This window comes from Hyperolius riggenbachi, chromosome 4 (genome assembly GCF_040937935.1).
Source record: "Hyperolius riggenbachi isolate aHypRig1 chromosome 4, aHypRig1.pri, whole genome shotgun sequence".
NCBI lineage: Eukaryota > Metazoa > Chordata > Amphibia > Anura > Hyperoliidae > Hyperolius > Hyperolius riggenbachi.
The window spans coordinates 482198621-482223834 of NC_090649.1; the positions used below are offsets into that span (position 1 = coordinate 482198621).

A 25214-nucleotide genomic window follows, 5' to 3' on the forward strand; every position below is an offset into this window, starting at 1 on the left:
GCTAACTGTTTAGCACGGGCGTGCTAACAGTTAGCACTCTTTAGAGAATCAAGCCCTATGTCTGCTTCCAGCAGCCAAACAAGAAAAAGTACCCACTATAAGCAGCACCAAACCACTCCAAAATGAATAAAACATTGTATAAACTTTATTGGTAAATAGTAAACAAGAATGTAAAATCAATTAAAAATCACCAAACAGTGATTGCAGCGGTACACATAAGAATAATCAGCCAACTTTAAAGGGACACTGTAGGGGGGTCAGGGGAAAATGAGTTGACGTTACCCGGGGCTTCTAACGGTCCCCCGCAGACATCCCGTGCCCGCGCAGCCACTCCCCAATGCTCCGGCCCCGCCTCCGGTTCACTTCTGGAATTTCAGACTTTAAAGTCTGAAAACCACTGCGCCTGCGTTGCCGTGTCCTCACTCCCGCTGATGGCACCAGGAGTGTACTGCGCAGGCCCAGTACGGCGCTCCGGGTGACATCAGGGGTAGCGAGGACACGGCAACGCAGGCACAGTGGTTTTCAGACTTTAAAGGGGTTCTTTCGCGAAAAAAGTAGGCAGTTAAAAAATGTGACAGATGACAGGTTTTGGGCCAGTCCATCTTTTTAAGGGGGATTCTCAGGGCTTTCTTTGTTTTCAACAGCATTTCCTGAACAGCAGTTTAACTGCCAAAATAGCAAGATACCAGCCGGCCTCCCTAATCACTTGCACACTATTATGTCAGTTAGATTTTGCAACTGTTGTTCAGGAAATGCTGTTGCAAACAAAGAAAGCCCTGAGAATCCCCCTTAAAAAGATGGACTGGCCCAAAACCTGTCATCTGTCACATTTTTTAACTGCCTACTTTTTTCGCGAAATAACCCCTTTAAAGTCTGAAATTCCATAAGTGAACCGGAGGCGGGGCCAGAGTATCAGTGAGTGACTGCGCGAGCACAGGATGTCTGCAGGGGACCATTAGAAGCCCCGGGTAAGTTCAACTCATTTTCCCCCGACCCCCCTACAGTATCCCTTTAAGATAGTGCCATATTAATAATGAAAATCACAGATCTCAATGTCATAGTACATTCTCCAAAAGCAAGACACCAATGCTACGCAGTAATATTGATTAATAAATAATGTGTTGAAAACACCTATTCAGAATATAATGCACAACGCCCAGGTAAAGTACAAGAAAAGAGGAAAAACAGCAGCTCTCTGAAAGTGGTTCTAACAATACATTCTTCGTTCAGTTTTAGGGAGCTGCAGGAAATACAAATTTAATTTGGAGAGACTAACTAGTGAGAACTAAACCAAAGGCCTCTGAAGTTCCAGGCCAGTGTTGTCACCTGGGTGCCACCAGTGGTGGTTCCAGCTTAAATTTTTTTTTTTTTGGGGGGGGGGGGGGGCACAATGGCTGGCGGGGCCAATTTCGTTGATCAAAATTGATTTATTTATGGCGAGCTTTAGATATTTTTTGCCTAATTTAGGTGATAAAATGAAGGCTAACTAGTTCAGTAATGATAGGAACCACATGTATACATCACAAATAGATCTCAGTGGCTTTCCAGCATAGCAGATTGTCCAAATGATGGTGCGATTATGGAAGAAAAGTTACCTACAGATGTACCTGGCTAGTTGGCTGGCATGCTTTAATCCTTACTAGTAAGCTGCTTCTGTGTGGACAGATCACAGGCAAATCATTCAGTGCCCCAGTTTAGCGCCACCACTGGATGCTGCAGTACTGTCATCTGACAGAACGGCACTGACGACTGTGTACCTGGTTCCTGTATTGTGGACGGCATAATTGAATAATATTTTAGAGCTTTGAGTATTACCAGGATTATCGTTCCCCGGCGCCATCTGTTCCTCCTGGACCCTGGCGCCTCTCATGCAGTGTGGCACAGATGCCCGACGACAACTGTTCACTCTTGTTCTTGTGCTGCCATTGCATCCATCAGACTATTCTCCACTGTTTCAATGTGAAATATTCATAAGCGGTACCCTGGATGAAAGCACAGCTAGGCTTAATTAAAAATATAGTTTGGATCAGCCCAGAACAGGGTAGGAGGAGGAAATGGGGCTTTGTCAAATTTAAAGTCTGTATTATAAAAAAAAGGCTCTCAGTAAGTTAAAGCACGAAATCACCCTCACAAAATTTTAACAAAGATGAACAGGTCACAGTTCCATTTTCACATTCAATTCATCTGTTTCAGAAAACTTCCCTTTAGAATATTCAGTCACATGACTGAAAAAATCTGCTCACAAAATGTGGATCTGCCAGGGGAGTGGGAGTGTCTTCCCCAACACACAGCAGATCATCTGGCCCCGCCCATCACCAGGCTAAAGAGAAACCGTAACCAAGAATTAAACCTCATCCCAATCAGTAGCTGATACCCCCTTTTACATGAGAAATCTATTCCTCTTCACAAACAGACCATCAGGGGGCTCTCTATGGCTGATATTGTGGTGAAACCCCTCCCACAGTGTGATGTCATCATGACCATGGTCATGACAGTTTCCTTGCATCATGGGAAATAACAGCTGTTTCCGACTAATATATAATATTATATACACACACACACACACACACACACACGGGTGCGAAAGTTTGGGCAACCTTGTTCATCGTCGTGATTTTCCTGTATAAATCGTAGGTTGTTACGATAAAAAATGTCAGTTAGAGAAAAGGTAAAGGTTTCTTGTGGGAAAGGGAGTATCAGCTACTGATTGGAATGATGTTCAATACTTGGTTAAATGATTAAAGTGGTCTGAAGCTCTGACATAACATTTAATAAAAATGTGTTTTTCTACGTTTTATTATTCATACAGTTATCATATTTGCTTTTGTGCACAAGTATTATTGTCTGTCTACAAATTACACATTTCCAAAGAGTAGTTTTTCTTGCCCTGAAAGCTGCCATTGCATTTTATTCCAACTGCTTTTTATTATGTATTAAAATTTTCTAATGAGCTGTTCTATAATTTTTTTTTCCTGAACTGTGTGTGTGCCTGAAGCAGAAACAGCTTCTCAGAAAGTGTTTTTTACTTGTTACAGACAAATGTAACAACATTGGAATGTAAACAAAGATACTGTTATCTCCAGTTTGGATACGGATTTTAAGCTGAAGGACAAAGTGCTTTATTTAACCATTTTAGTGATGTTCTGCTTAAAAAAAAATTCTGGAATAGTAGCTTTAAAGCTGTGAGGAATCTTTTAGAGCAAAGTAGAAATGCTGGATTTCAGACCACTTTAAGAGTAAAGTTCCTCTTTAACCCTCCTGGCGGTTTGCTAAAAAATCACCAGGGGGCAGCAAATGTTTTTTTTTTAATTTTTTTTTTTTTTTCATGTAGCGAGACAAAGTCTCGCTACATGATAGCCGCTGCTCAGCGGCATCCCCCCAGCCCCTCCGATCGCCGCCGGCGATCGGCGATCAGGAGATCCCGTTCAAAGAACGGGATCTCCTGGAGGGCTTCCCCCGTCGCCATGGCGACGGGGCGGGATGACGTCACCGACGTCATCGACGTCGTGACGTCAAAGGGGATTCCTATCCACCCCATAGAGCTGCCTGGCACTGATTGGCCAGGCAGCGCACGGGGTCTGGGGGGGGGCGGCTGCGGCGCGACGGATAGCGGCGGATCGGCGGGTAGCGGCGGCGATGAGGCACTGCACGCAGCTAGCAAAGTGCTAGCTGCTTGCAGCAAAAAAAAATTATGCAAATCGGCCCAGCGGGGCCTGAGCGGTGCCTTCCGGCGGCATAGCCCGAGCTCAGCTCGGGCTTACCGCCAGGAAGGTTAAGGGCTGGTTCAGTTTGGCTTCTGGGGGCGGCTTGTAGCGGCATGTCTAGCCAATGAAAACTGCTTTTCTGCTACTGAGCAGAAAAACATTTGGCATTGGTTACCGAAATTTTGTCATTGTGACCCTTTCTGAGCCACTAGGTGGCTACATGTAGCATGGAAGACGAGACAGCGGGGTTGGACACTTTATAAAGTAATAGTACGCAACTGCAGGGAAAGTCAAAGGGCCACCAAGAATTAATTGGCGGTGCAGTATAATCTCATCACAGTAAACTGATATATAGTGAACATTTGGGTATGGTAAACCAGGGCAGTGCAGAGGGTCCTTAAGTGGGGAGTGCTTAAATTTAAAATAAAGAGGCCTTGCACCCCCCCCCCCCCAATATGCTGGATGCCGTGTGGGTTCTGGGTGTGGGAACGGGGTGTCATTTGGGTTCTGGCTATGGGTGGGATTGAGTGTCATGCGGGTGTTGATTGCAAGTACTTAGTGCCATGTGAGATCTGGGTGTGTGTACGGAATGTCATGTGGGTGCTGGGTGCAGGTACTGTGTGTGACATGGGTGCCATGCATGTGCTGGGTGGGCATTGGGTGTCATGTGGGTTTTAAATGCAGGTACTTTGGGTGCGGGTACTGGTTAAGTGGGTGCTTAGTGAAGATAGTGGGTTCCATGCGGAGGCTGTGTGCAGGTGTGAGTACTGGGTGCAATGTCAGGCCTGGGTGCAGGTACTTGGTGTCATATGAGTGTGAGTACTGGGTGCCATGTCAGGCCTGGGTGCAGGTACTTGGTGTCATATGAGTGTGAGTACTGGGTGCCAGCTATTTGGGAAGGGGTGTGGGTGGATGTTAGGAGAAATAGAGGTCAGTGTGGGTGCTGCAGTAAGGGGAAGTCATTGGGGGTGCTGGAACAGGAAAAGGTCACTGGGGGTGCTGTGGGAGGGAGAGGTCAGTTAAGGTGCTAAGGGAGGTCACTATGGGAGCTGCTGGGGACAGGAAGGGTGCCATTGGGGGAGGGAAATATCAATGTGGGTGCTGGAGGAGGGAGGGGTCAGTGTGGTTATTGGGGGAGGCAGGATCACTGCAGTGCTAATGCTGGGGAGGGAGAGGTCAGTATGGGTCCTAGGTTGAGGGAGAGGTCACTGTGGATGCTGGGGAGGGAGAAATCACTGCTGTCAGGGAGACAGCCTCTTACCTGCTCCCACACAGCTGTGGGGATGGTTACACTAGATTAAAGAGGTCCCATACAGGAATCCTAAAGTGTCACAGATGGGGAGGAGCTTCCCATGGGTGGTGGGTGGGGCTTCTCATGGGCAGAGCTTATCATGACTGGGGCGGGGCTTCCTTTTTGCAGCTAAAGGGCCTTTTATAGATATTTAAAAAGGGTGGGCACTTGGGCACCCAGAGCCCGCCCTCTACACATGCCTGTAGTAAACTAATGTCCAGGTCCTGGCCAATCTCCATTATAAGTCTATGGGAGTAACGCCTGGTCTAGTAAACCTGGATATAATAGAACTTCTGTTATAGTAAACCTGTTTTTTGATCCCTGCAGTATTCTGTATCCAGTTATAGTGGAGAGTGGGCGGGCACCTGCATCAGTCGGAGACCCATGAGATGTGGACGGGCGTCATATGTTAGTCAGAGCCATATGAGCTGGTCGATGGGCGTACTTGCAGCCACTTGTAGCCTGCTCGCTATCTGCACACTACTCTGGGCCTGCGTGGATTACCTAAAAAAAGCGCCAGAGACCTGTATGAGCTGCTGCCTGATTACTGAGCAATTCTACCGTCGTGAGTATTTGCACACGCGTGGTTCGTGCTTTCAAGAACCGCGCATGTGCAGATCGCTCACGACGATGGGCGCGTAAGCGAGACAGGCGCCCAGAGGGGCCACACATGTGCAGTTGTGCACGACTTCAGCCAAAGTCGAGCTGCTGGGGTAGAGTGGAGGGAGCCCGGAGGACGCAGAAGATGCTCACGGACTACGAGGGCTGGAGGAAGCCCCAGGTAAGTTAATTTAACTACTTTCGCCTCCTGGATGTACTAGCTACGTCCAGGAGGCCATGTGCGCGTCCGCGCGCTCTCGCGGCCGATCGCGCACGTTCACGCGCGCTCCCGGCCCGCGGTTCATTAGCCAGGCAATCAGTGAATCGGGCTGTGGTACCCGATCACTGATTCCTCTCCCCCGCAGAAAAAGCAACAGCTTATCTCGGAAGCTTCGCTTTTTCTGGCTCTAGCATCCCCATGCGTCCCTCTAGCGTACATCTTACGCTTAGAGTGCCATCTTGTGGCCAAAAAGTAAAACTACAATTAAATGTAAAAAAAAAGAATCAACACATATTTACAGAAAAAAAATTCCTGTTTACATCCCACCCTCCCAAAAATACCCAAATAAAACGTTTAATCTAAAAAAACAAAACATTACAATAATAAAAAAGTAAATATTTACCTAAGGGTCTAAACATTTTAAATATCAATGTAAAGATGAAATATATTTTTTTTTAATTTTAACCTGCTGAGCGGTCTGGACGAGCTCAGCTCGTCCAACACCGCCAGAGGCTGCCGCTCAGGCCCTGCTGGGCCGATTTCCACCAAATAAAAAGCAGCACACGCAGCCGGCACTTTGCCAGCGCGTGTGCTGCCTGATCGCCGCTGCAGCGCGGCGATCCGCCGCGTGCAGCGGCGAAAGAGGGTCCCCCCAGCCGCCCGAGCCCAGCGTAGCCGGAACAAACAGTTCCGGCCAGCGCTAAGGGCTGGATCGGAGGCGGCTGACGTCAGGACGTCGGCTGACGTCCATGACGTCACTCCGCTCGTCGCCATGGCGACGAGGGAAGCGAAACACGGGGGGCCGCTCATTGCGGCCTTCCGTGTTATTTCTTGCCGCCGGAGGCGATCGGAAGATCGCCTCCGGAGCGCCCTCTAGTGGGCTTTCATGCAGCCAACTTTCAGTTGGCTGCATGAAATAGTTTTTTTTTTATTTAAAAAAAACCCTCCCGCAGCCACCCTGGCGATTTAATCAGAACGCCAGGGTGGTTAAACTTGTAAATAGTGATGGATGCAAAATGGAAAAAATGCACCTTTATTTCCAAATAAAATATTGTCGCCATACATTGTGATAGGGACATAATTTAAATGGTGTAATAACCGGGACAAATGGGCAAATACAATACATGAGTTTTAATTATGGAGACATGTATTATTTTAAAACTATAATGGCTGAAAACTGAGAAATGATTTTTTTTCAGTTTTTTTTCTTATTCGTCCTGTTAAAATGCATTTACAGTAAGGTAGCTCTTAGCAAAATGTATCACCCAAAGAAAGCCTAATTGGTGGTGGAAAAAACAAAATAGAGATCAATTCATTGTGATAAGTAGTGATAAAGTTATAGGCTAATGAATGGGAGGTGAACATTGCTCGGATGCATAAAGTGAAAATGACTGAAGGCTGAAGTGGTTAAGCATTTTAGGGCCCTGCCCCCAGGGTCCCTTTAAATAACAGTAGCAGCACTAACTGCCTGTGAATAAAGCTGCTGAGTACTGTATATAGATCTCCGGCGATGTGTGAGTTCTCCGGCGATCTCCCAGCCCTGGAGAATGTAAACTAGGCCAGGCGTTGCTACGCGTCTGTGTAATCACTCCACAATGCAATCATCTGGTGCTTGCCTCTGCCACCCATGTAAACATGATACAGTATGAGATTCTTAACACAGCAGGTGCTGCTAAACACAAGGCGAGGACCCCCTGTGGACACTCGCTGCACATGCATCTGATTTACTCCTTGTGGGGCTGATGTAACTTTGTAGCTGCGTATAATGTGTATCGCGGGTTATTGATTGGTAAACGCTTTGCTGGAGGTGCAGTTATCACCTGCCTGTTGTTTTTCAGCTGAATTAAGTTGATTGTTTTCTGTTGCTTTTTTATATTTTTTGTCTTCCTTTGATTAGTTTCTTTTTTTTGGTTGTTGGGGTTGGGAGCGATTTACATTCAGCAAGTCAGGGATTAGCTCAGTTTTCCTACAGTAATATCCTTGGGTGGTCTTCAAGGGCCACTACAGCGAAAAAAAGTGCAGTAAGCAGTTCAAATCTGACAGAACCGTCCCATCTCCTCATGGGATATTCTCAGGGTTTTCTTTGTTTTCAAAAGCATTCTGGAGGGCAGTTGGCAAGTTTAACTGCCATAATAGACACCAGCCAACCTCCCTACTCACTTGCATACTATATGAGCAGTTGGACTTAGCAACTGTCACAGCTTTTATGAACCAGTGTACCAAGTGAAGTTGGAGCTAATAAATCACTGAATAGTAACCACAATTGCTGCTTAAAGTTTACCTGGGATGGGGGGGTTAAAAATACATATCTGGGGCTTTCTCCAGCCCCCTCCAGGCTGATCACTCCTTCACCGTCCTCCTCCGCCGCCTGGATCCTCCGCAGTTCAGTCCAGAAACCTGGAGGAAGAGCCCACAGGTGTGTATCATTTTTTTTTTTAAATCCCCCTGACTCAGGTTTCATTTAAGCAGCAATTTGTTTAATTGTTCAGTGATTTATTAGCACCAACTTCTCCCGGAAGCAGGAAATTCAGGCACTGCCATAGGAGCCCATTGTAATTATTGTCAAGGAGCGGAAATTTGGGCACCTTAGACACCCAATCAGGCACAGCGGGAGCCCAAATTCCCCCTCCTTGCAGATAATTACAATGGGCCCCTATGAACAATTTGAAGTTTTGTGCGGTTTCTTTTTTGACGGGTTAAGGTGAAGGTTAGGTGTGGGGGAAGTAGGGTTAGTTGTGTGGATTGGGGGGGGGAGAGGGAGTTGTGGGGCAGGTTAAGGTTGGGAAGGGGGTGGTTTAAAGAGAGCCCGAGGTGGGCTCATAAAATGAATAAAAAAATATGCTACCTGATCCGGGGGGGGCAGGGGGGGGGGTTACGTTGCATCAGGTAGGCGACAAAACCACCGCTCTCCACCTCTCCTGTGCGACACACTGGCCCACTTTTACTTTCGTGACCTCTGGGTCACGAACCTGGAAATAGAGATTCATTCTCTCATTCACAGCGTGCAGGGTAGCGGGGAAACGGCAGGGGGCGTGTCCAGGGAGAGAGAACTGCCCAATGGCAGCTCTGGAGACCCTGTAGGAGCGCCCTAGTGGGTGTTTTGAGCAGGGAATTCCTCTCCCTGTGTTTACTCTCCAAGACGGCGACAAATATTGTCGTAATCTCGGCGGGCAGAGATCGGCGGTGTGAAGACACAGAGGCATGTCATGAGGCACAAAACATACCTCTGTGTCCCATCTGCCTCCCCCCCCCCCCCCCCCCAAGGAACTGCTTTGGGTTCTCGTTAAAGAGAACCTGAAGCAAGTAAAATGATTTAAAATAAACGCTTGATGTAGCTGCAAATGGATATTACATTCTTACCTCACTGTCATTTCCTCTTAGAAGCTCATTATTTTCTTCTTACAATGATCCCTTCCAGTTCTGACAAGATTTTGTCAGAACTAAAATATACCAGTTGCTGTCAGTTATACAGGGTGGGCCATTTATATGGATACACCTTAATAAAATGGGAATGGTTGGTGATATTAACTTCCTGTTTGTGGCACATAAGTATATGTGAGGTGGGAAACTTTTCAAGATGGGTGGTGACCATGGCGGCCATTTTGAAGTCGGCCATTTTGAATCCAACTTTTGTTTTTTCAATATTAAGATGGTCATGTGACACATCAAACTTATTGGGAATTTCACAAGACAAACAATGTGCTTGGTTTTAACGTAACTTTATTCTTTCATGAGTTATTTACAAGTTTCTGACCACTTGTAAAATGTGTTCAATGTGCTGCCCATTGTGTTGGATTGTCAATGCAACCCTCTTCTCCCACTCTTCACACACTGATAGCAACACTACAGGAGAAATGCTAGCACAGGCTTCCAGTATCCATAGTTTCAGGTTCTTGTATCTGGCCAAAAACAGAAGGAAGGGAGCACCGATCAAAAAATGTGAAAGAAGCGTGCCCAGGTCTCACCCCCAGTGCCTCTTGGGGAGCACAGTCCAATGCGAACAAAAAGACCGGCACCGCTGTCTGTAAGAATAGCTCTTTTATTCCATGAAAGTGGCAGCAGTGATAGACTGCTGTTTCGAGTAAAAACTCTTTATCAAACTGCTCATAGCCATAGAAAATCATGTGACCACACACCTTTAAATAGACCACCCAGAATGGGTGGGATCCCAGAGTGGACCTGATAGAAGACTGTTGCCCTGCCCATAATATGTAAATGCCTAAAGGTGGAGCCTTACCTGTGGACAATAAATATTCATGAGTAAAAATTTAAACAGTCCTCCTAAGCTCAATATCGGAGGAACAGCTGTATTGGTCGGCATACCTGCAACAATGGCGTCCCCTTCCTAGCACGCTCACTGACGAGCACGCTCATCTGCCCAGACACGCTTCCTAGTGCTTGAAACGCACAGCGCGCGGGCGCAATGACGTCATTAGAGGTGTCCATAGTCCTAGGTAGTAAAACAAGCCGTAATTTCTAAAATGTCCACAAGATGGCGTAAATCGGCTCTCAATGCGACCATAACGTTGCATCAGAGAAGAATTATGTAATGCAAACAAATGCATAGGATTGGCAGGTAATGCGACGATAACGTTGCATCAGAGAAGAATTATGTAATGCAAACAAATGCATAGGATTGGCAGGTAATGCGACGATAACGTCGCATACTAAACAAAAAATAAAAATATATGGGCTGAAAAATATAAACTTTTCCTACCTGGTCCCCCACTAGGTTACATAAAAGCATGACCTAGGAATAAAGAAATGTAAGTGTATTAAACATCAAAGACATGAAATTACCCCATTAAATCTTCAAGCCACATTATATACAGAAACTGAGATCGTGGACAGGGTAGGAGAAGTTTATATTTTTCAGCCCATATATTTTTATTTAGTATGTGACGTTATCGTCGCATTAGCTGCCAATGCATTTGTTTGCATTACATTATTCTACTCTGGTGCGACGTTATGGTCGCATTGAGAGCCGATTTACGCCATCTTGTGAACATTTTAGATATTACGGCTTGCTTTACTACCTAGGACTATGGACGCCTCTAATGATGTCATCGCGCGCTGTGCGTTTCAAGCACTAGAAGCGTGTCTGGGCAGATGAACGTGCTCGTCAGTGAGCGTGCTAGGAAGGGGACGCCATTGTTGCTGGTATGCCGACCAGTACAGCGGTTTCTCCGATATTGAGCTTAGGAGGACTGTTTAAATTTTTCCTCATGAATATTTATTGTCCACAGGTAAGGCTCCACCTTTAGGCATTTACATATTATGGGCATCAGTCTTCTGTCAGGTCCACTCTGGGACCCCACCCATTCTGGGTGGTCTATATAAAGGTGTGTGGTCACATGATTTTCTATGGTTATGAGCAGTTTGATAAAGAGTTTTTACTCGAAACAGCAGTCTATCACTGCTGCCACTTTCATGGAATAAAAGAGCTATTCTTACAGACAGCAGTGCCGGTCTTTTTGTTTGCATCTTGTATCTGGCGGTGGCAATACAACGACACAGAGGCATGTCATTGTGCACAGAACATGCCTCTGTGTCCTATTAAGATTTAAAGGATACCCGAGGTGACATGTGACATGATGAGATAGACATGTGTATGTACAGTGCCTAGCACACATATAACTATGCTGTGTTCCTTTTTTTCTTTCTCTGCCTGAAAGAGTTAAATATCAGGTATGTAAGTGGCTGACTCAGTCCTGACAGGAAGTGAATACAGTGTGACCCTCACTGATAAGAAATTCCCCTTTTTATCTCTTTCTTGCTCTCAGAAGCCATTTTCTGCTAGGAAAGAGTTTTGTAGTTAGAATTTCTCATCAGTGAGGGTCACACTGTAGTCACTTCCTGTCTGAGTCAGGACTGAGTCAGCCACTTACATACCTGATATTTAACTCTTTTAGGCAGAGAAAGAAAAAAAGGAACACAGCATAGTTATTTGTGTGCTTGGCACTGTACATACACATGTCTATTTCATCATGTCACATGTCACTTCGGGTATCCTTTAACCCCCTTGGCGGTATGAAAAATACCGCCAGGGGGTAGCGCAGCAGTTTTTTTTAAATTATTTTTTTTTAAAATCATGTAGCGAGCCGAGGGCTCGCTACATGATAGCCGCTGCTCAGCGGCATCCCCCCAGCCCCGCCGATCGCCTCCGGCGATAGGCGATCAGGAAATCCCGTTCAAAGAACGGGATTTCCTGGAGGGCTTCCCCCGTCGCCATGGCGACGGGGCGGAATGACGTCACCGACGCCAGCGACGTCGGGACGTCATTGGGAGACCCGATCCACCCCTCGGCGCTGCCTGGCACTGATTGGCCAGGCAGCGCTCGGGGTCTGGGGGGGGGGGGGGGCGCGCGCCGCACCGGATAGCGGCGATCGGGCGCGCGGCGGCGGCGATCGGGGTGCTGGCGCAGCTAGCAAAGTGCTAGCTGCGTCCAGCAAAAAAAAAATTAAGTAAATCGACCCAGCAGGGCCTGAGCGGCACCCTCCGGCGGCTTACCCCGTGTCACACACGGGGTTACCGCTAAGGAGGTTAATAAATCATCCTCGAGTTCTCTTTAACTGTAAACTATCGATAAATTCACCAGTATTCTATTATTGCGATTACCGGGTGCCATTCATTTCTGGTTGCCCTTCTCTGATGTATCCCTTCCCCCTCCCTAGCGAAGCTAATTTGCATGATAGCAGAGTTTGTCACTCATGGCTCCTCCTCCTGGCAGTTCCAGCACTACACTAAATAAGTAAATGGCAGCCATCTTGCCATAAGAATTATACTTCTAATATGGATAAGCACCAGGTGGAGAAGGTAATAGAGCGCCTCCATCTGGATTTCGGCATTAATGAAAAGCAGGAAGAGAACAAGCCTGGTCTTAGTCAGGGCAGTGATCACCGAGTACAAGCATTAAAGTCTATGAGAAGGTAATGAGATATCAGACGCCATAGCCGGCCGCAATAGCTGGGAACACTCCCCGCTACTGATCACGGACATTATTAACGTAATAAAACAAATCTGCTCTGAGCGCCGCTCCGTTCTCACTTAACGCTCCAGGAGGGGGGAGGGGGGGAGAGGTCACCCAATCGATGAAAAGCAATTGAATTTTCAATAAACTTCTATAGTCTCTGAAAGCCTGATACGTATCGGGGTTAGGATGGCATCAAGAACAAGATTACTGATTTCCCTGGCCGGATTATTTATTCAGCCAATGAAAGGAAAAGCTCTCAATGATGTGCACGGGGTGGAAAATCAATCGTCTCGTATTCAGAGGGAATATAATATTTACGGACAGAGGAGGCTCGCTACACTCACACTGAACTGGGACAGTACCGCTGCGCCTTCTTCATATCGAATAGAGGCGCCAACACTCTGCTTTTTATGCTGCTAAGGCATTATTTTTGTATTGACCAGAGGAAGCGGCCATGACCCGCGAAATGCGTTGTCAATTTTTTGAATAAATATTTTTCCAGTTGAACTGGTGTCTGTATCTTCTGTAGAGGTAAGTGATTACCTCTCATTGACACGTTATATTTTAACATCTTAACACCCATATATTTTTGGCGAGTCCACCCCAACCCTTCTTATTGAAGTATCTGAGGAGTGCCCTGCCTCCCATGCTCCCCCCCCCCCATCCTTCGTACCCTGCCAGACTTTCCCAGACTGCCCTGGGAGCATAGGAAGGAGGGACAATTGGATTTCCTGATCATCGGGGATAGAGTTTGAGTCTGCGTAGCATTAATGTTGGAATGTGTATTTAGCAACAACAGTGTATTATGTGTATATCTATGCATTACCAGCTATAACCACAGGGTGGCAGTGTGTCCAAGTCACAAAGGTCTGATTACTTCCTGTGTCTGTTAAAGGAGGCTGTAAAGAAAACTTCTTTGTATTCTCTGTAGTAATTAGGAGAGCCATTGCCATGAGGCTAATTAAAACAACTATGAAGCAAAAAATACAAATCAAATCAAAGATAGCTTTATTGGCATGACCAAGATTAATACAGGTATTGCCAAATCAAGCAAGCAAGGGGAAAAGTGGGACATGGAAGGGGGTGGGGTAGGAGGACAATGGCTAAGCAGTCTGTGGACATTTTTAGGTTTACAGTTCCGTTATGCTCCTCTCAGTCTGTGGCATGCTGTGACATAGTGTGCAGCGGTTGTCACTGCGGATTCCTCTTCTCCCAGTGGGATATATGTTTTTCTCTCATCTTCTAATGTGAGAAAGTCTGGGAATAGTTCCATCAATTTCTTAAATTAAGTGTCTGGTTGCAGTATATTTGGGGCAGTGCAGCAGGAAGTGGCTTTCATCCTTAAGGGTCTTCTGCTCACAGTGTTGGCATAGTCTCTCCTCCCTGGGTTTGTACGTCTGTCTGTGTCTCCCAGACTCTATTTCGAGGTTGACACTCAGGATTTTCCGCTCTCTTGAGAGTTTTTGAGTTTTTCCAGGTATGGGGCCATTTTATATTCTCTCTGTAGAAACTGGTATTTGGTTAGCTTTTGTGACTGTTTTATTTCACTCCTCCATTTTTCCACATAGTCTTCTTTGCTCTTAGCTGTGGTGTGTTTATCTGGACTTTTGTTATGACCTGTGGGCCGGGGGTTGGAGGGAGTATAGAGCTGACCACGACTTTCCGTGCACATGGCTTTTCTTGGTCTTCATTATGCAGCATAGCTTTGTAGTGGGGTGAGTCAGGGCTGCTGCTCTGTAGGTGGGCCCAGAAGGACAACACTCTGTTCTGTATCTCTAGCAGTAATGGGAATCTCCCCAGCTCAGCTCGGCAGGCATTATTTGAGGTACTCCGATGGACATGGAGAAGGTGTTTACAGAACTCCAGGTGGAATATTTCTGTTGGGCTGGATTCCCATTTTGATTGGTCTGAGTAGGTGGTGGGGCAAGTACTATGCTCTCTATAAAAGTTTTTTTTGTAACACACCCTCCAAGTTCTTCCGTGCGGCCACTTCCAGCACTTAGCCCCGCCCCCTTCCAGAAGAGTGCTATGGCATTTCTTTGGCGCTGTATGTCTGATACAGAGAGTGCCATGGCACTCGTCCATAAGAGGGCGGCGATGCAGCCAGAAGTGGCCGCAAGGAGGCTGTGTTAAAATAAAAAAAGGCAAGTCATTATAACGTTTAAAGTGAACACAGTACAAACATACAAATAACTAGGATGTGTTCCTTTCTTTCTCTCTTAATATTCAGGTATGCAAGTGACAGTTTCTCTCCAGACCTAGTGGGACTATAGCCTAACCCTCACTGATAAGGAATTACAACCATAAAACTCTTTCATCCCAGAGAAGGGCTTCTGAGAGCAGATCTATGGATATGCCGCCAGGAGATTTGGGCGCAGTGTAAAGCCGATAAACGGCTCACCCTGCTCCTGCACAAGTCCTGGCAGCGTTAATTACTATTCCCCCTCCAGGCCGCCATGGATAGTGGGGAAAGATGTAATTCGACTTCCAGCTATTGCTGCTGGCCGAATTACAGTGTTTGTATTGCAATTTGTGTTCTGTCTTCTGAAGCTTGTTATCTCAACTGTCAGTCATTGTATCTTATTTTTCTCTGCAGAGAACAGTTCAAAAGATCACTTGCCTGCTCTGTAAAATTATTTAGAATGCTGAGTAGTGTATAAACTGCAAATATTGGAGAAAGATGCAATGTTATAAAAAAAAACAACTATATAACTGAAAATAAAAATATGAGAATATTTTTTTGCTACTAATGTTCTAGTAATTATGCGTACTACAAATACAATTCATTGTATCATAATTTTTTTTAGCTTCATTGTCTCTTTAAGCAGAGACAATAAATCATTAAAAACTTAAAAAATAGATCCCGTGTTCCCCCTAAAGTAAGACATCCATGAGAGTAAGCCCTAGCAGGAATTCCTAGCATGCTTGAAATATAAGACATCCCCCGAATGTAAGCCCTAGCTAGCAGCCCACATGACACCAGCAAGTCAAACTCAAAGCCTACAAAGCCTGGATACAGGAGAGCAGCAGTATAATGTGAGTTCTACAGTCCTGTATATGTGTGTCAGGCAATTTGTGTTTTTGTTGGGGCCAGCCCTCCTGATCTCCCGTGATAAGTATCAGCAGCACTTCACCTCTTCACCTTTTCCCAGGACACACAGCTCATCCTATCATAGCTCTGGGAAGCCTGCACGAGAGTTCTCTGCCTGCAAGAAATAGACTCTTACCCACATGATCAGCAGGATCAATTTCTTGTAAGTGAGAGCCAATATCTGCAAACCACAAGCTCTGTGTATGCTGCTTGTGTTTCAGCATGGCGTGCAGTATATACATTTGTATAGTAAAACTACCAGTGTTTCCCCAAAAATAAGACATCTCCTAAAAATGAGCCCTAGCACATCTTTTGGAGCAAACATTTATATAAGACAGTGTCTTATTTTTGTGAAAACACGGTATACACATAAAATAAAACTGTGAGATATCTCAAAAAGTCATTTTTAGTAGGAGGATCGATACAATTGTGTATCTCATCAGTTATTTTCACCTTGGTATTCCTTTAAAGAGAAACTCCGACCAAGAATTTAACTTTATCCCAATCAGTAGCTGATACCTCCTTTTACATGACAAATCTATTGCATTTCACAAACAGACCATCAGGGGGCGCTGTATGACTGATATTGTGGTGAAACCTCTCCCACAAGAAGCTCTGAGTACCACAGTACTCTGGGCAAACTGCCACAATGTAACAATGTTCACAGACAGGAAATGGCTGTTTACAGCTGTCTGTAACAGCCAGAACAGCTAGAAACAGCTACATAACCTGCCCACAGTAACAATGTCACCATGTAATACATGTCAGAATGTGAATCTGGGAGAGGAAAGATTTTACAATGAGCAAACACTGACTAAATCATTTATACATAATTATTGTAAAAATGAAGCACTTTTTTTTATTACATTATTTTCACTGGAGTTCCTCTTTAAAGAGGAGCTGTCAGCCATACTATCTCAGAAAAAAAACACATATATAAGTAGATAAATATTTGCTCTGAATATAAATACATTACATATGTATTGCACTGTCCACGTTTTGATTTTAGTGATTTTTCTACTGTAAAAAAACAGAGAATCCTTCTTAGAATTTCCCATTTTAAGTGTGGCTATTTTAAGCCAATTCTGATGTCATTTCCTCCCTTACTCTCCTCTGCTTGATTTGCCTGCCCTTCACTATAGAAAGTGCATTGTCTGAGCATGAGAAATATTGGCCAATCAGAGAGGAACAGAGGTGTGGGAGGGGAAAACAGGAGGGAAAGAGGCTTCAGCCAATCAGGCTGCATTAAGAGAAGCAAAAAAGGACAACCCAGCATGCCCTGCAACTTCCATTTTTGTGTACCAAATTTTGTGTGTACTAAATAAGAGTCAGGTAAACTGGGGAATACTCATTTATCAACAAGAAAAGTAATAGTGATTTTAACTTTTGGCTTGCCTGGTTAGCATCCGTATTACTTGTTTACCAGATAAAAATAAAGAATTGATTTTTGATTTTATGCCCGACAGTTACACTTGAAAGGTTCACAGACACAGACCTTATAAAGCGATGTACACTTGCTGAAGCATTGCAGGACATTCGCTTAGGTTCTTTCCTTTGTTATAGATGTTTGTTTATTTTTTTCATGATTTTTTTCTTTGCTTTCCAGGTGTTTTGATGTTGGTCTGCATCGCTTTCTTGTAAGGTAAGAATCAACTATTTTACAATATGTAGAGCTAAAAGGAAACAAGTCCTGGCAGACTGGCAGTTGTAAAGGCAGCTTTATAGCAGCAGCCAGTGTTAATATATCATCCCAGATATTGTGTACATTTATTTTAGATGCCAGTGAGTTTCGTGTGAGTAGCTGATAGTATTAATATTGCTAATTTTATAATACTGATATTATACTTTTAATTACATAATGCTTGCATCAAACTCATCCTAATTCCTTCTCTAACACTTACCCTCCATCTCCCGCTAAAGAAAACGCTAACTCTTCTACTACTACCGCTACACCTAACACTACCCCTCCTACTACCGCTACACCTAACACTACCGCTCCTACTATTGCTACACCTAACACTACCCCTCCTACTACCGCTACACCTAACACTACCCCTCCTACTACCGCTACACCTAACACTACCCCTTCTACTACCGCTACACCTAACACTACCCCTCCTACTACCGCTACACCTAACACTACCCCTCCTACTACTGCTACACCTAACACTACCCCTCCTAGTACTACTGCTACACCTAACACTACCCCTCCTACTACTGCTACACCTAACACTACCCCTACTGCTACACCTAACACTACCCCTCCTACTACTGCTACACCTAACACTACCCCTACTACTACTGCTACAGCTAACACTACCCCTCCTACTACCGCTACACCTAATACTACCCCTCCTACTGCCGCTACACCTAACACTACCCCTCCTACTACCGCTACACCTAACACTACCCCTCCTACTACTGCTACACCTAACACTACCCCTCCTACTACTGCTACACCTAACACTACCCATCCTACTACCGCTACACCTAACACTACCCATCCTACTTCCGCTACACCTAACACTACCCATCCTATTACCGCTACACCTAACACTACCCCTCCTACTACTGCTACACCTAACACTACCCCTCCTACTACCGCTACACCTAACACTACCCCTCCTACTACTGCTACACCTAACACTACCCCTCCTACTACTGCTACACCTAACACTACCCCTCCTACTACCGCTACACCTAACACTGCCCCTCCTACTACCGCTACACCTAACACTACCCCTCCTACTGCCGCTACACCTAACAATACCCCTTCTACTACTGCTACACCTAACACTACCCCTACTACTACTGCTACACCTAACACTACCCCTCCTACTACCGCTACACCTAACACTACCCCTCCTACTACCGCTACACCTAATACTACCCCTCCTACTACCGCTACACCTAACACTACCCCTCCTACTTCCGCTACACCTAACACTACCCATCCTACTACCGCTACACCTAACACTACCCCTCCTACTACCGCTACACCTAACACTACCCCTCCTACTACCGCTACACCTAACACTACCCCTCCTACTACCGGTACACCTAACACTACCCCACCTACTACCGCTACACCTAACACTCCCCCTCCTACTACCGCTACACCTAACACTATCCCTCCTGCTCCTGCTACACCTAACACTATCCCTCCTGCTACTGCTACACCTAACACTACCCATCCTACTACCGCTACACCTAACACTACCCCTCCTACTACCGCTACACCTAACATTACCCATCCTACTGCCACTACACCTAACACTACCCCTCCTACTACCGCTACACCTAACACTACCCCTCCTACTACTGCTACACCTAACACTACCCCTCCTACTACTGCTACACCTAACACTACCCATCCTACTACTGCTACACCTAACACTACCCATCCTACTATCGCTACACCTAACACTGCCCATCCTACTACCGCTACACCTAACACTACCCCTCCTACAACCGCTACACCTAACACTACCCCTCCTACTACCGCTACACCTAACGCTACCCATCCTACTACTGCGTCACCTAACGCTACCCCTCCTACTACCGCTACACCTAACACTACCCATCCTACTACCGCTACACCTAACACTACCCCTCCTACTACTGCTACACCTAACACTACCCATCCTACTACCTCTACACCTAACACTACTCATCCTACTACCTCTACACCTAACACTACCCATCCTACTACCGCTACACCTAACACTACCCATCCTACTACCGCTACACCTAACACTACCCCTCCTACTACTGCTACACCTAACACTACCCATCCTACTACCTCTACACCTAACACTACCCATCCTACTACCTCTACACTCAACACTACCCATCCTACTACCGCTACACCTAACACTACCCATCCTACTACCGCTACACCTAACACTACCCCTCCTACTACTGCTACACCTAACACTACCCATCCTACTACCTCTACACCTAACACTACCCATCCTACTACCTCTACACCTAACACTACCCATCCTACTACCGCTACACCTAACACTACCCATCCTACTACCGCTACACCTAACACTACCCCTCCTACTACTGCTACACCTAACACTACCCATCCTACTACCTCTACACCTAACACTACCCATCCTAGTACCGCTACACCTAACACTACCCATCCGACTACCGCTACACCTAACACTACCGATCTTACTACCGCTACACCTAACACTACCCCTCCTCCTACTTCTTCTCACGTCTACACCTGCACTAACCTCACAGCCGCTACTTCTAACACTAAACTTATTACTTCTGCACTTAACACTAACCTTCCTACCACTACACCTAACACATGTACGAGAGGAATCGGCGCAGGAGACTTGGGCGCAGAATACAGCCTGTATGGCCTATCCTGCTCCTGCACAAATTCCCATTGATTTTAAATACTATTCCCCCTCCAGGCCGCCATGGATGGTGGGGAATGAAATAATTTGGCTTCCAGAAATTGCTGAAGGCTGAATTATAGTGTTTTATAAGTAACTTCAGCTCCGTCTTCTGAAGTTACTCACTCCTGCGCTGGAAAGGCAGTGTTCGACCTAACACTACCTCTCCTACTACCACTTCTCACTGCTGCTACACCTGCACTAACCTCACAGTCGCTACTTCTAACACTAACCTGATTACCTCTGCACCTAGCACTAACCTCACTGCTACCAATTCTAAAGCTAAGTACCCACAGACTGATGGATCTGGGATCTCCCACAACAAACAGTCTGTTAGAATGTAAGTATACTTGAATTCTAGGCCTCAGGTACTAAAGTCCAGTAAAGACTTGAGATACAGGGTCTCTTTAAGTAGAGTTTCCCGGAGAGCAATTATGCAGTCATTTACAAGAAACCTGTTCCTCTAGAAGGACACATAATGGGTTATCAGATCTAACTGTACCGACAGTTAGACGATGATACGGTAAACAAAGCCAATATTTGGAAAACATTGCATTCCTTGCAACTAGGTTATAAAGCACTGGTCTATTAGATGATGAGGTGGGTCACATGCCCATGCCCGCCAATTGTAGGCTTGGGGGTATGGCTCAGATGATGTCACATTTAACTCTTTGCTGTTCATATAAAATAGGGAGACAGGATGGCAGAGACTACGGTACTTCTGCTTCGTCTTCTGCATGCTATCCTGCTCTCTACGCTTCCTAGTTAGAATACTAGCTTCCTGTCTGTATGCTGTAAATATATGTGATGTACATAGGACATAGGAAAGACTGTTTATACTCTGAAGAAATCAACATGTAACACAAGATGCCTGATTGCTTAATAAACCCCTTGAAAGGTGAAGGTGGACGTCTCCGCTCTATCTTCTGTATGCTGTCGCTGTGAGTTGCAGCTCTGATGATTTGCTGGTGCCGGAGCAAAAGGTGTGGTTTGCTGTTGCCAATAGCAACCAACGTATAGGTTCTTACAGTTGATGCCGTGAAACCCTACGCCGGTCATCCCAAAGCAATGATTGGTGGACCAGGTGACAGGTGACAGTCAGTCTAATGAAGACTTCTGTCTGGCGACTTCTCTGAGCAGCGAGCACAAACAGGAGGAGAAGCAGCTTGGAGCTGTAAGAGCTTGAAGTGCTCTTGGTCCATCTTTCCAAATTGCAAAAACAGAAACCGAATGCAACACGAATGATCATTTAAATGGTCATGCTCATTTTCTGCTGTACTCCATTGACTTGGAGCGTAGATCTGTACGACTGGTTGAAACGTGGCTCGTCAAGATGGTTGTCCTAAATGAACGACATTGCGGGTAGTCTTCCGCTGTTAAACCTCATGTACTTAATTTTTTATATAGTTAATAAAGAAAAAAAATGTTCCAGGCATTTTCCATATTTACTGCCTCTGACGGGAGCCAATCCTGATGTAATTTCCTCCCTTATTCTTTTTTTTCCCTCTGCCTGAAATGGTGTGTGCAGAACTGGCATATCTAGTTTGCTTTGTAAACACGTGAGAGGAATATACATCTGATTTCAGCAGCTTCTGCTGAGGGGTGAGGTGATTTATCTTCTATTTTCCTGTCTGAGCCTCAAGTCACACTGGACTGCCCTCAGCCGATCAGTGAGGAGCAGGAATGAAGGAGGGAAGATGACAAGCTTCCTTCTCGTCGGCAATGTACCAAATAGAGCCAGGCTGACTGAGATGAGATTCATTACAGCAGAAACGTTTATGATTATATTGGAATGCTCATATTTCAGGGTCGGGATGTAGACTGCATAATAAACACAGAGAAGTGTATAAATGGAATTTGTTTTTATGGCTGTCCAAATAATCTCTGTGACAGCAAATCATACTAAAGAGAAACCTGAGGTGAAAATAAACTGATGAGATAAACAATTGTATTTATCCTCCTACTTCTAAAAATGCCTTTTTAGGGATCTCATGGTTTTATTTTATATTTAAACATTTACAAAGTAGATTGGATGTTTTGTTGCCTCTGCTCATTGGCAGTCTATTAAGAGTCCCAGAGTTAAAATACATGAACTATTGACGTTTTTCTATATGATTCTGCTCTCGGAAGTTGCATTCTGCCAGGAAAACTTTTATGGCTGTAATTATCTTATCAGTGATGTTTACTTTATTCCTGTCAAGGTACCGACAAGACAGAAGCTGTCACTTGAATGCCTGAAAAGTAACTATTTCAGGCAGCAAAATAAAGGAAGTAAAACAGCCTGGTTAATAATAGGTTTAGTTCTGTACATACACATGTTTATCTCATCATGTCATATGTCGCCTCGGGTACACTTAAAGGAAACATCAGGGAAATCTAAAACAATCAGCTTTACTTACCCGGGGCTTCCTCCAGCCCCTGACAGCTGATCTGTCCCTCGCCGCAGCTCCGCTCCAAGCGGGTCTCCCAGCGTCCCCTCCATAGCAACTGCCGACACGGCCACTGGGCATGCTGAAGCGTGCGGCCATGCTGCTTCTGGTTGCACTCCCGTAAGCGGCAGCGTTCTGCACAGACACAGTTCTTCTGTGCCTGTGCAGAATGCTCCTGACTACGGGAACGCGCGCACGCATACGCCTCGCCGGGTCGCCGGCTACACAGAGGGGAGACCCGCTTGGGGAGGAGCTGCGGCGAGGGACAGATCGGCTGCCAGGGGCTGGAGGAAGCACAAGGTAAGTAAAGCTGATTTTTTTTTTAGATTTCCCTGATGTTTCCTTTAAGCTGCCCGAGTTAAGGCATGTTACCTTAAAGGCATCATTATTACGGAACCTCCCTGGAGATCGCAGTGCCCCGTATCACCGTCCCCGTCTTCCTCGCGCTGTTCCCATCCTTGTGGCGCTGTCAGAACGCTTTGAAGGATGAGGCTGGCGTTGAAGCGCCCGCCTCAGCTGCATCCCTCAGAGGAGTCTCTCCTCCGCTATCAGCAGGTCTGATTGAAGCATAAGTAAGATTTGAAAAGCAGAGAGAATAAAAAGGAGCGGTTTGTTTATCGGTGTGATGTGCGGGAGGCGGGATCTATACTTTAATTGTCTTTACTAACGACTGAAAAGCGTTTCCCTGAAAGGAAACCTGTCATTACAGAACTTGTACAGCCCTGTATATTTGTTCTGGTTCACTTACTCTTTAGAGCAAACCTGTTCTTAAAAGATAATTATACTTAAAGTAAACCTGAGATAAGAAATAAAAAGAACATATACATACCTGGGGCTTCCTCCAGCCCCCTTCAGCCTCTTGAGTCCCTTGCCGTCTTCCTCCGCCTCCGGGGTTGTCTGCAATTGGTCCCGGAAAGTCCTCCCGGTTTTGGGATTTTTTTTTTACAGACCCTATCCTGTTCTTCCCTGTATGCTGCTAGAAACAGTAAACTGCATGTTATTGACCAGGGCGGCACTCAGTGGAGCACAGTGATTCCTGGGAAGGGGGGGTCAAAGCAGTGACCCCTCCCCCCCCCCGCTCCACCATTGTTTACTGGTCTCTTTATTTACACCCCTTGTGGTGGTTCTTTATCACCGTGAGCTGTCTGGGTATTTACATAGGTACATACCATTCCTTTGGCTTGCTCCAGGAAGAGGCAATGGGAAAATTAAACACTGGCTGGTAGGGAGAGAGAGGGCGTCCGTACTGCAGTTTCTGCAACAAAATTTCAAAGTATAATCAAAACAGTTTAAAATAACAATAACCTGACCTCAGGATTACTCACATGGCATTAGAGGCAGTTGCCTGGGGCCCGCCCTCTTCATGGGGGGTCAGTCTCTGTCTTTCTCAACTCCCCTCAGGAGTCCGTCTCTAGCAAGTAAACAGGTTGAACTTGTATGCTGATGAATAGGCAGCTTCCTGATAGCAGCTGCAGCTCTGCAGGAGTGTGCAGCATCCCTGTACTGTGCACTGTACACAGCTCTGCACTAGCAGGGTCCGGGAAGCTGGGAGGAAGTGAGGTGCATCTGCAGGGAATGAACGTTTGTCTTCCTCCTGCCTGCATCGCCCTGTACACTCCACTCGTGTGCCAGCAGTCCGGGACCCGATGTCCTCACCATGCACTGCCCTCTGCTGCCAGGCTGTGTCACTGCAGGGGCAACCTCATAGAACGCTATGCTGTTGGTCTGGTTTTGGATGAAAAATTGACCCTGCAAAAACAGATCCGATTTCCGTTTAAACTGATTCGTCTGTTGCATTGTCGTATCCTTTGCTGCTGCCATCCATGTAGGTCCCTGCACACTAGAGATGCCAGTAGACCAATCCAAGAGCCCCATCAGTAGCATGAGGCTCCCGTTGGTTTGCAAAAGACCAATGGGAATCCTCCCTGAGCATAAGAGAGTATTTTAATTGGTCCACTATTCAGTGCTCCCTGGGGAGTGACTATTCCTGTTGGTCTATTGCAAACCAGTTGAAGGCTGATACTTCTGCTGGGGCTTTGAGATCGGTATACCAGGGTTTCTAGCATGCAGGGACCTAAAGGGACAGCAGTGGCGGAGGACTCGATTGGACTGCGGCAGGTGAGTATTTTGTGAAACATACGCGGTCAACAGCCTCGTGAGAGCAGGCACCACCCGTTCTCATCAGGGCCAGATAAGGCAATGTAGGCACATGCCTACAGGCACTCGATGTTGGAAAGGTGGTACACTACACTCCGGAAAGTGCCTCCCTCCTTACCTTTGCAGAGTCCCGAGCAGAGTGTAAATGAGAGGTTAAGGCCAGGTCTCGGCATTCTACGGACCAGATCTTACATCATGTGTTTCAATAGTATTGGGAATGAGCCCCGAACAGAAAAAAGGAAGCTCTTGTTAATGTAGCGATCCACACTTGAGCACACCACTATGCTCAGGGTAGTACCAGGTTTCTGTATAGGAGGATCGGTTTAGATGA

At 45.9% G+C, this 25214-nt stretch overlaps 1 protein-coding gene across 2 annotated transcripts in view; it reads left to right on the plus strand.

Moving 5' to 3' along the window:
* The window catches only part of HHAT (hedgehog acyltransferase), a 349971-nt gene that overhangs the window by 184894 nt on the left and 139863 nt on the right, over positions 1-25214 (plus strand). For both annotated transcript variants that reach the window (XM_068279706.1, XM_068279707.1), the window contains one exon: positions 17486-17521. In XM_068279706.1, coding sequence (XP_068135807.1) covers positions 17486-17521 — 36 coding nt within the window. The remainder of the gene's footprint in view (positions 1-17485; positions 17522-25214) is intronic.